At 38.8% G+C, this 12,817-nt stretch overlaps 1 protein-coding gene across 2 annotated transcripts in view; it reads right to left on the bottom strand.

Moving 5' to 3' along the window:
- Positions 1–12,817, bottom strand: part of LOC117290265 (sterile alpha and TIR motif-containing protein 1-like) — a 28,826-nt gene that overhangs the window by 11,613 nt on the left and 4,396 nt on the right. Inside the window, exons 2-5 of one of the 2 annotated variants that reach the window (XM_033771566.1) lie at positions 10,311–11,711; positions 6,126–6,427; positions 2,771–3,003; positions 86–190 (exon numbers count right to left, since the gene is read on the bottom strand). In XM_033771566.1, the coding sequence (XP_033627457.1) occupies positions 86–190; positions 2,771–3,003; positions 6,126–6,427; positions 10,311–11,657 (1,987 nt within the window). In that variant the 5' untranslated portion in view covers positions 11,658–11,711. The remainder of the gene's footprint in view (positions 1–85; positions 191–2,770; positions 3,004–6,125; positions 6,428–10,310; positions 11,712–12,817) is intronic. The other variant, XM_033771567.1, reaches the window with a different exon arrangement.

Below are 12,817 nucleotides of genomic sequence, written 5' to 3'. Positions count from 1 at the left end.
CATGCTGGCATTGTTAAGCCTCACTGAATATTCTTGGAAGTATTTGAAATGTCCAAATGATAAGAAATAATGGAACAATACTTCCCATTGTCTACATGTGATTTGCGTGGGGGGTCCTTCAGCCATGGAAACACGTGATTGTTGGCATCAGGCGTGCTTGCTTTCACACTTTGCTTCAAAAGCTTCATTCCTGTAAATCAAGGGGAATAACGCTCAACTAGGTCTCTGGAAATTATAGTTTGTTTTGGAAATGATACAGTTTTTAAAAACAAAAGCTGAAAATGCAAATCAAATCAAATTATTAGCAGCATGAAGGAAAAGAAAACGTAAAACAATAGCTTTTGATTATACCTGCCAAACTTAAATGAAACAATAGCTTTTGATTATACCTGCCAAACTTAAATGAAACAAGAAAACATAAAAATAATGCGCTGGGGAAAGAAAACATGTGACAAAAGACACAGCAAGAACAGTCCTATTTATGATGTATTGATCAACCTTTCATGTCATGGTATTCCAATGGCCGGCCATGGTGCACCCTGGCATGTCAAAATGTCTCCAGCCCTGAGAAAATAACCTTTAGTGCCAAGCATCTCGCATAAACATTACCAACTTGTAAAGTCAAGAAGATGCATGCTGTAAAACTGTTTCCAATTTACAAATTTAAGCATCAAAACAGTTTACAAACAAATTGTTCAAACCCTATACAAAAACTTGACAATCTCTCCCCTCTCACCCATACTCAAGATTGACAACCCCCTTCATGTTGTCTAAAATACAAGTAACATTCATGTGTATGTTTCACAACTATAATGTACATTGTGTGAACTGTACTCTGTAATAGGATTGTGTGTGTACCCTTTGCAACTAACATGACTCCCAGGTTGTCTCTCATTAGAAACCTATGTACAGTACAAGGAATCTGCTCTGGAATCAAGTTTGTCAGGGTTGGATTCCAATCACAAAAGCCTGCACTCAGTAGTCTATTCTCATACATTCTTATGTGCTGTGAATATACATTAATATGTACCCGGTAGATACATGTATGTTATCCAATGAAAGAAAAGAGTTCAAGTTAGAAAGAGTTCAGTTTCTTAATTGATATCAGCAAAAATATATTGAAAATATGAAACTACATGTAATAATAAATCCATAATCAACTTAGCAGTCAGTGTAATGTAAAGACTACTGTGTCTGAAGTATACGCAAACAATTACATCCAGCTTTAATTACTAACTGCACCCCAAATGTCAAGTCTCATAGATTTGGCTGAGCAATTGTATATCTTGAGAACAGATGAACATTTGTTGTGATTAAGCTGCAATCAGACATGTCAGATATCAGAGAATGCTTGCCCTGCATCTTATTCTTGTGATTGGGGTAACTCATGGATTGATTGAGGGTCACACATTCTATCTCTATGATTAGCTTCCCATCTACAAATATCCCAAGTCTCTTGGGATATAACACTTATTGTTACAGCAAACTGTAATATTAAACTACATGTGGGGTTTTAAAAAGGAAAGTGCAGTTTGCCACACTTAAAAGACTAAACCCATTATACTGTTTACAATATTTTTTAAACAACTTGTAAATAAGGAGTATGCAATGAGGTGAATCACTATCTTACATGCACTTTTTATCAGCTAAGGCTCAAATCTACAAGCGGATGTAAAATGATGCACCAGGGGTCAAATCTACAAACGGTGTAATATCTTCGCAGTAAGCCAGCCAACAGTGTAGCAATTAAACATGCAACACTAACTTAGGACAGATTCGGGCCGTTGCCATGGAAGTTAGGAGGCGATGAACCCTTCTTATCTTTTGCGAAATCGTTCCTTTAGTACTCGTCCTACATTTAAGTTAGGACGAGTAACTCGTCTAACTCAAGATTAGACGAGTCCTAACTCTTTGTGAAATCCATCCCAGGAATACGCAAAAATAGTGGGTCTTTGTTTGGCGACTGCTTTTAAGAAATCCTAGGGAACAATACGACACATGCTTAAACAATTGCAAAATTTTGGACAAAACATGATAATTAAAACAGCAATCACATTACTCACCTTTAGGTGCAAATACAAACAAAGCAGCAAAGTGCTTACATAATGCATACTCTAGATTTGAGTTTTTAAGCTGATTTGCCTAAGCAACATATAGCCAGCCATAAATGCTACATTAAATTTTACAACTTAATTTAACTATAAGCATTGATAAAATTGATATGAGTTAGGTGGAACCTTGCTACATGGTTACAACAAATTTTCAAATGAGGAAAAAGAACAATAAACTTAGAGTACTCTGACTATGATGCTGTCATTGCCGATTTTGAATGAAACATGTCCCTTTTATGAGGTTTGATCCAACACCAAAGCAAGAAACACACAGTGTATTAACAATCTACTGTATATTCATGTTACTTTAAGGTCAGTAAATTGGCAGATATCCCACTCACTCATATAGGCAAGTTTCTGACATCAACAGCTTTCCTCTTCCAAGTTTGTATCAACGTTTCAATTCTTTGTAGAGTGCATAAAGGCATTTTAAAAAAGAGAAAATACCCAAGTGATTTGCACCAAGGATCTCACAGTTGATGTTTCGTCCAGGTCAAGATGAATTTGCATTGGATTTTCATTGGAAACAAAGATTGAATATAGTCAATCTGCAAACCAAACTTATTTATTGAGGAAAGCCCCATTGCACATCTTAGAGAGCCTATAGTGATGTCATTATTGAATAAAGGTCAAAGTCCATTTGAATAATAAATGAGTACCTTGTGGTCTGATGGCCCATAGTATCTTCATGCGATGGACTCCATTAGTGATTCCTGCATCAATCTTCAGATGATCATCTGATATAAAGGGTAACAGACTGAAGTCTATCCCACAATGCACAAGATTGTGGGTATATTGTGGGTATTCAGGACCTAGGCTCTTTAGCCAATCACCAAGCTCACGATCTCCGCTGTTAGAGTTAGACTTGAGGCGGGCTAACTCACGCAAAAACCTGTACATCAAATTAAAAAATATTTCCATGTAAGCGAAGAGATTTGTTGAGGTACATGTAGCAAACCTATATTTGTACGTGTTTATCTACATGTTTGTTGGAGTAGATTTTATTCAGATAAGAACTGATTCTGCTTAGTTCCAAGGACTTGATTGAAACCATTTCTCATGACTTTATCTTTAATATTGGTGGGTTTCCTTGAGAACAGTTGACTTTCTCTTGCAATTGTCACTTCATCTCTTGACTGTCCTCTGAGCACTTTGTATTCCTTGGAAGAATCACAACAAACTCATTGATTTTATTGTTTACAATCACTATTTTTGTGCTTATACATGTATAAGCTATGTCCAAAGTACAAGAAGTTAATCTCAATAGTGGTGCGTTTCCATCAAATGCTCATCATCACATGCTTGAAGATAATGTTATAACACACGTGCTATATTTTTATAGAGTAAATGACTAGGGAATTACTGTATAAGCAGTCAATTTACATATTTTTCAAAGTTAATTTGTTACTAATACACAGGTTTTATAAGGAGACATCATGTGAGTGATTCTTCGAGGTATTTGAAGCTTGGAATGCTATCCATACATGTATCATCCAATGAGCAAAGTGTAACAGGGCATGTATGTACAGGGCATACGTATTGTACAGTGCATGTTGAGCATGTGCAGCTGCCATTCCCAGACAGTAACATAATACTATAACCCTCTATCACCCACATCTACCTCTCAAATATTCAGACAATGTACATTTTGCAAACATGTGGAGTTCAATGGGAAGAATGACCTGTGCTTTTAGGAAAATGTCATGAAACAAGTCAAGTCCATTCTCCAACATCCTGCATTGTGCTAAGCAATAATTTCATGATTCTGCCCTAAGCTCAACTTCAATACCTCAACATTGTTTTCCAGTAAATTAAATCCTGTAACCTTAAAAAAAGTTACATGATGTAACTTTTTCTTTATCAAGAGTAAATTACACAAATGTAGGCCCCCTATCTGTATTGATGTAAATTTCCTGCATGTCAGTTACTCGTTAAAAACAAAATTGGTTTATGTGAGGAAACTAAATGGGCATAATATAGCAAAGACAGGTTCTTTGAAAAGGTGTCGGGGCCGTAGTCTTGCCAACTGACCAGCTGATGTTTATATCCAGGGTCACAATCCGTTCTTGCTGACCCACTCAGTCTGATGTATTGAGGATGCCATAAAAGCACAATGGGGGTATGTATAGAAAATATACGACTCTTTCTCTGTACACAGACACAGAGTCCTAACTATACGGTTTCTGGGGCGGAAAATTTTTAAAGCTTCACAACTCGATTCTTACCTGCAACAAGCCACTAATTTCAACAGATTCACATTCCATGGCGGCATACATTTTCTGCGGTGGGTTTTGGTCGTCATATTTTCTACACAAATCCAAAATTTTCGTGAAAAATGCAGATCCCACAGTGTTGTCTGTTGCCGTGCGTACGCATATAAATTTGCGTGCAAGACGCATTCTTGGTCACCTTATCTTGACCGCACAGCGTTAACACGCCAACACAACGCAAGATCTGCGCGTTGTGCGTCTTGCGTACACACGGCAGACTGTGAGAGTACGAACAAAAATGGGAATTTCTTAACGCTTGGAGCTACATTATTTCTTGAAAATGACGGATTTGTGAAGAGTATAATATATGACGACCAAAACCCACCACAGAAAAATATATGCTGCCATGGAATGTGAATCTTTTGAAATTAGTGGTTTCTTGCAGGTAAGATTTGAGTTATGAAGATTTGAAAATTTCCCGCCCCAGAAATGGACCCTGATATCCAGGACGTCACTGTAGTATACATGTAATACGAAAGTGTAAGGCCGCCAGGGCTAGGGGTATGTACAGTATCTCTGGTGTGGTCCACACACAATATATGCACGTAATCCCTAGAGATTTGCTACCTGGCTCACAAAGCACTTGTACAGTAGAATAATTATTGATCCATGTCTGTGATACTACAAGTACATGTAGACAATGCAGTCAAGACTACAGCGGTATATGCTGAAGGGTAGATGGGTACATGTAGGTAATACATGCACAATCCGTACAAATCACTGCAGTCAAGACTACATCTAGGTATATGCTGAAGGGTAGATGGGTACATGTAGGTAATACATGCACAATCCGTACAAATCACTGCAGTCAAGACTACATCTAGGTATATGCTGATCATTGATTTTAAAATAAAATTAACATTGTAAAAGTAAGCAAATCTATTATAGCAGTGGCACAAGACAGCATTTGGGACAGAAAATTGCAGACAAGAAATGCAGACAAAGTCAAATAAGCACCATCAGTGTAGGGTTCATCTCGTTGTTAAAGGTTGATTCGGAAAGTGTACTGTTAATATTGATATGCTAATAGGTTAAAATACATAATGTACATTTGCTGCTGATCGCAATGCTCTCTTGTTTCTTGTTAATGTGTTTGGTGTGTTATTTGTTTGAAAATATTGTTTCAGTTAAGGCTGTTCCAATTTTACAAATTTCAATGAAATCATAGACATGCCAAGTATTTAAACAAAAAAGAACAAGCTGATATTTTCACAGATTAGGGGTGTTCAAATTGCTATCCTTTAACCATCCAACTTTTAACAATACTTGTATACACTATTAAGGTACAACATATACCTTGTGTGTTTATAAATCTTATGACAGATCTTTGTGTATATTATGTGTAGATTTTCTTTGTGGGTTGTTTGCCTTTAAATGCCCCTGATCATCCAGCCCCTGGTCATTACAGCCCCTGGTCATTCCAGCCCCTGGGCATTCCAGCCCCTGGTCATTCCAGCCCCTGGTCATTCCAGCCCCTGGGCATTCCAGCCCCTGGGCATTCCAGCCCCTGGGCATTCCAGCCCCTGGGCATTCCAGCCCGTGGACATTCCAGCCCCTGGGCATTCCAGCCCATGGGCATTCCAGCCTCTGGGCATTCCAGCCCCTGTGAAAAAATACAATTTTACATTGCTGTGTTTGTAATGAACTTGGAAATGGAAGAGATTTTAGTACATTACAGTTGGCAAAGTGAACCAATCTCATCTACATGTTAAGAAAAATGCAAATAAGTCTGACAAATCCATACCTGCGTTTAAGCAGACTACTGTCCATCTCAATATCCAGTTGCAACTCAGCCTCTGTGATTGTTAACAGTAAATCTCCATCAACCTTATGACGCTCAAATGCAGGGCAGAAATTGACAAAGCCAATATTCTTGACCCACATTTGGACTTCTTTGACTGACCAGCAGGATATGTTGAAGGAGAGCTTAGCAGGGATTTCTTCACCAATTGTACGTAGGGCCTGGATACAGAGCTTGGATGCAATTTCATTGTTGGAGGAAGCAACTCGGCGTAGAGCAGGAATCACCAAAATGTCATGGAATACCTGAACCAAAAATATACAGATTTTATTAGAAATATTGTAAGTTTTAGTAATGTTGTAAGACTGCTCAATATAGTTCATCACATCAAAAACTTGTTCTACAGAGGATGTTTGCATACATGTATTGGCAGTATGACAATTTAAGTAGCTTTTACAAACACATGTTGTACTTTTGAACCTAGTATACGTTTTCCCCCTTCAAACAAAGACTGATCAAACAATTTATGCACCACAAGGAAACATTTAAAAACAATGTATTTGTTTGCTTTGTGTCAATGCAAAGATAGAATCGGTGTGCTATGTTCTGCTCACTAAGTTTCATTAAGATGGGCTACTGTTTGCTAGGGATCATTATAAGATGTGCTACTGATAATGTCAATCAGTAAATCAAAAGTCACAATTGGCTTGAATATAAATTTTCAAAAATATTTCAATGATGCCAAACCACCCTTGTACCTATTACTGTGTTTCTTGTAGCAAGACAAATTTGGCCATACATGTAGTTGGTCTTTTTATGTTCACAAAAATATATTGACTGATCAATTGTAATACAGTGTGTCCTATGGTTTAATTAAGAGTGAGTGGCTGTGAATTGTATGCAAACAACAGGGCCATTAGTTTTGTACATACATAATGAGCACTGGCAATTATTGATGAATACCTTGAGGCCTTGACCTAGCAGATCCAGGTACACCTACAACACATAATGGCATTACAGCTGCTACTCTCAGACTAACTACAATGTACATCCCAATCCCTAGATAATGTATGCCTGGATGCTCCAATCAGCCTGTGTGGGTGTGTGCGGATGTACATTACATGTACATGTACGGTCTTGGGACTTGTGACTTCATCTACAATAGTCTGTGGTTGTATGGAGGTTCCTTCCTCTATGCTTCCTCACTGATGTAAGAGTAGGCCCTTACAATGGTTAATTTAAATTAGAGAGACTTTGATTACAAATGTAATGTGGGAGTCAGCCGTGTTTAGTAGTTTTGTACGGTGCCTCGTACATGTAGTACATTATTGTACAGAGTATCTCACTAAGTTGTAGGTTGTTTGAATGAACATCTCACAAGGGTCTGTAAATCACTGTTTAATTCCAGCATAGAGGACAGAGCACATGTACAGGTGTAGCTTTTTTGATAAATCACGACAGTGAGTGCAACCATGGTGGTAATTTGACACTACGTTTGACCTCACAACAACCATGACATCATCCTGAAATTTAATCTGAATTACCATGTGTACGCAGACGACACTCAACTATACATCACGTTTAAATCTTCTCAAGAAAACGCCAATGCATCTATTGCAAGACTTGAGAAATGCATACAAGAGATTCGACGTTGGACACAACAAAACTTCCTGAAGTTAAATGATGATAAGACAGAGTTCCTTCTATTTGGGTCACGTCAACAGTTAACTAAGGTTTCAGTGCCATACATCTCCATCGGTGATGCTCGGATAGCTCCCTCGCTAAAAGCTCGGAACTTAGGGGTTATTTTTGATTCATCAATGACACTTCAGCCACACATCAACAACATTGTTCGTTTATCATCATATCACATCAGGAATATAGGTAAGATTCGCAAGTACTTGGACAAAAGTGCCACTGAAAAGGTCATTCACGCATTTGTTACTTCTCGTCTTGACAACGGCAATGCTCTTCTCTACAGTCTTCCTAACAACCAGATTTCCAGACTTCAACGGCTCCAAAATACTGCTGCCCGCATTGTGACACTGTCTAAAAAATCGTGTTCTATCACCCCCATTCTGAAACAACTACACTGGCTCCCTATCTCTCAACGAATCATCTTCAAGCTGATGCTCATTGTCCACAAAGCTCTTAATGGCAAGGCTCCCCACTATATTTCTGAACTGCTTCAAGTTTACACTCCATCAAGGAATCTTCGATCAAGTTCTATGCTTCTCCTCATTGAACCCAAGTCTCGACACTCATGGGGTGACAGGTCTTTTTCTTCAGCCGCGCCACGCATCTGGAACTCTCTACCACTTAATCTTCGATCTTGTCTTTGTACTGCAAAATTCAAGTCTCTTCTCAAAACTTATCTTATGTCACAGGTTTTCAATGACTAATTTTGTTGTGTCTGTTTTTCTTTGTGTTGTGTTTTGTTTTTGTTTTGTTTTTGGTTTTACTGCGCCTTGAACACCCAGCAGGGTGGATATGTGCGCATTACAAGTCTTATTATTATTATTATTATTATGGAGGTAGAACAACCACTTTACATAAAATTTACACTGTTTATTTTAGGTTTTTTTAAAATTAGGCTGTTGAAACACATACAGACAAATATGGGTATGCACACAATGATCTACACCGTACAACAGGGATAGGCCTTTAAACACAAACTTTCTGCTTCTGTTAACCAAGGGACTGTACACTCAACACTTTTTATTTGGCCTAAAACAAATAAATAAAATAACAAATACTCATCTAAAAGTATTTTTGTTTTTCCGTGGTTTCGTTTTGCTTCAGTATCAAGCATGAGACACGTAGCCTACTACATGTACCATGCTACACTTCTAAAAATCAACCCATTGACCAAGGTTGAGGCTAGATGAGAGTACTAATCAGGGTACCAATTAAAGTTATACTGATTAACGCAATTTATGCAATTTCCTCATTTAAAACCAGTTAACACTGGCTGATTTGTTGACATGCAAACTTGTCCCAAAAGGTAAAATGCATGATAGAAGTGGGGGGGGGCATGACTTTGGTGTTCTTGTGTCACATTGGGTGACCAAAACAAAGTGCACCGCTCCATTTCATCACCACAAAATGGGCAGGTGGCAGTAAAATTAATGCTCAAACTCTTCCTCTAAGTACACACTAATTCCAAGCCTTTATCCTTCTTGTTTTAAAGATGATTACATGCCATCCAAGACGTCCACCATTGTGTTTCATTTGATATCAGCTCATTGGAGGCAAGTCTGGGCAGACCAAGATACCAGCCTTGGTTTGACTTGATTGCAGCCATGTCCCACAGTCCAGGTGTTGTGAGCCCACCGTGTGTGAATATGGTACTTTCTCTCCCATTCCCCAGCCCAAAAGGGAAAGAAAATAAATACAAAATAAACCAAGTAATGATAAATCCTGGTGCCACAAACTTTGTTCTTTTGGCTTTGTAAGTCATAATGTAGTTTCTTGGTGCCAGTAGTATAATAATGTCAGGGTGAAAGTGAAAGTGGAAACTACCTCTACCTGGCTTTCAAATGGTTAAAAAAGGAAAACCTAAATGGTCTGTAAACCCACATCACCTCACTGCCAGTGAAAGACTTTAAAACACAAGTTCAAAGTAATAGTCACAGTGGACCTCTGATTTATAAGTTTAATGTACAGTATAATGTTGTTTGTACAAATGTATAGTACTAAGAAGTGTGCAGGTTTAAAAACCTACAGGCATTGGCAACTGATTCTCACAATTCAACCTCAAGCACATGGTCAGGACTACGGCTCCTGATTAACAGGAATGCTTGACAGTCAGGACTTTCATACTTTGTACATGTACAGTACTTCACCTGTATCATCCAACCAGCGAAATAAAGCAAGTAAGTCATAATCCAGTTTCTTGATACTGCAGCAAGGCCATCATTATGTTTCATTGACAACATAACCAGTGGGACTGATTATTAACTTGTCACTGAGACAACATTTTTACTGGTCTTTGTACATTACAGGTTTTCAACTGGCATTTGTAAGGAGAATGCTGGGCCTCAGTTTGTATTATGTATTTCTTTCGTAGAAAATAATGATGTAATATTTGTGATGCATACATGTACACCAACATCTGAATGAGTACAGAAATATACAATCTTTTCACATAATGCAAAACCAATGTGAGGGTTGTAGGCCTATACGTACCTTGTGTCTGCCTTGTTCCTTCTTTATGGCTGCTTCCATTGCAAAATGAAATGCAGCCAGACATTGTGCTTCTCTTCTTGTACTGTCTAACAATGGCATCAGGTGAAGTAACCACTGCTCTGACCTTCCTTGTGAATGAGCCTTGTCACTCTTAGCAAAGGTTAAGGGGTCATGCGTTGTAACAAACGGCTCCACCAGGTCTAGAGTGCCAGAGTTCACAACGCATTTTTCGATATCCTGATTGGCTGAGAGGACAGCAACAGCAAGACAGGCATAGTAACGAATACTGTGATCTGTACTGAAAGCTAACGGGAACAGCCACTCAGAGGCACGCTGGTCAACCATCCTCTGCTGGTTGGCAGGACCCCCATACATAGCACAGTTGGCTAACGCTGCGGCACAGTGGCGCAGTGTAATACTATCACTCATGCGGCATGTATACAAAACTGCAGTCAAGCCACCTCGATCTGTCACTTTGGTGCAAGTTTCTTCAGAATGCTTGAAGAGATTTTCAAGAAGGCCCATTCCAATCTGGAGAAGAGTAGGCTCCTTACGAGAACAAGCCAATTTAACAACAGATTCCAGGCCATGCTTAACGACATAATCTCTGTTATCAGCTGTCATGACTTGCTCCAGGAGGCGTGCAGAGTTCACCTGCAGAGCCTTGTCATCTGATTTACAGTTTGCGAGGAGTATGTCTAACCCTCCTTCAGTGCGTAGATTGTCACTGATGCTGTATGCTAGATCCCGGCCATACCTAGGAGTACTCCATGCATCATCTACCATGCGGTATAGCTGTTGGGTGGCTTCTACAACCTTCTCACAATCTTCACTTCTCATTCTTTGGATGACATCATTAGCTAAATGGATAGTACTTTCCATCTTGCTCTCATTGCCTGACATAGTTGCAGCTTCTTGTGGAGATAGAGATGACATGATACGTTTGAATTTGCCACTGCGTCTGTAACTGCCTCTAAACCTATCTCGTTCAGGTCTAGGCTCTTCCCTCTCACCAGAGAGCTCCACCTGTGAGATCTCAACGTAACTGGCCTCGTCTTCCCGATGTTCAGCTTTCATCTCATAGCCTGTCCCTTTGCTTCCTTTTCCATCCGATGATTTATGCATATGAGCATCTATTTGGCCTTTTGGACCTGGTGGATTCAATAACCTTTCTTTTGTCTCCTCATTGACACGATGAGGGGGTTGTACGTCTTCCTCAGGGACAGGATTCTCTGCGTCTCCTGCTGCCAGATCTGGCTTAAGAGAGCGCTTCCTTCCACTGGTAGGTGGATGTTCAGGGCTGCTTGGTTTATTGTGGGACCTTCTCTTGCTAGAGTTATTTCCCATAAAGAGAAATAATTATCAAATGCTCCCAGTTCTTGCAAATTGCACCAAGCTGACCTGAATACAAAATAGAAAAAGAAAAATATATTAATGTATGGATAATTGTAGGACAAATATCATAAAAAAATACACTTGAGTGTGGTTATCATGGTATAACAAGGTATCATGACTTTGAAAATGTTTGCTCCCGATTCCCCCTTAAATCTATATACTGTGCATGGCCCTGATCTGAAGTAAGATTCAAACCAGGATAAAAAGACATGAGAAGACAGGGACCCATACAATATGCCAACCTGGTCCCGAGTGATTGCTTCATCATATAAGCCTTTTGTTTGAGAAAGACATTGTTTTGCGCAAGTTAACATTCAAGTACCAACATAATCTATTCACAACTATCTGAAATGAGTGCACTTGCCAGGAGACATTTATGCAATGTAGGGCTACCAAATATTTCAATTAAATTATAACAACAAATTCTTGTACAGCGCATTTCACAATAAACCGTATCAATGCGCTTTACATTAGTCCCCTGGTCATTAAGCCAATAAACATCCCTTTAATCTTTCTCAGCTCCCAATAGGGAGTATACAGCCCCGAGCTGCCGTGGCGCTCCGAAAGCTTTTTATTCACAATATCAACCTCTACCCTCGCAGGTACCCATTTATACCCCTGGGTGAAGAGAAGCAATTATAGTAAAGTATCTTGCTCAAGGACACAAGTGTCACGACTGGGATTCAAACCCACACTCCAGCGACTTAGCACCAGAACTTGAATTTGATGCTCTTAACCACTCGGCCGCGACTTCTAAGACTTTTATGACAGGTTTTCTTCTCATTATTTTATTTATAATAAGTTATAGTCCAAGACAGTATTGGTTAGGTCAAAAGGCTTCTCCTACATGTACAACATTTTCCAATTTAAAAAAATTTACTTTTAAAAAAGGTATACAAAAGAAATATTCTCTTGAAATAATTTGTGTTAATAATGAAATGTACAAACATAAAAATTACAAACAATGAAAGATTTAAGTTTTGTTGCATGTTGATGGATCAGATTGATCAACTTAGAACAAAATACAACCATGTCAAACTAACTATAGATGGAAATATAATGCACTTGAAATCATTTAACATGTTTAAGGCTCCGTGTGTATTGACCACCAA

This window comes from Asterias rubens, chromosome 5, assembly GCF_902459465.1.
Source record: "Asterias rubens chromosome 5, eAstRub1.3, whole genome shotgun sequence".
Taxonomy (NCBI): domain Eukaryota; kingdom Metazoa; phylum Echinodermata; class Asteroidea; order Forcipulatida; family Asteriidae; genus Asterias; species Asterias rubens.
The sequence above is the reverse complement of the archived record's forward strand: the minus strand, read 5'-3'. Positions and strand labels throughout refer to the sequence as shown.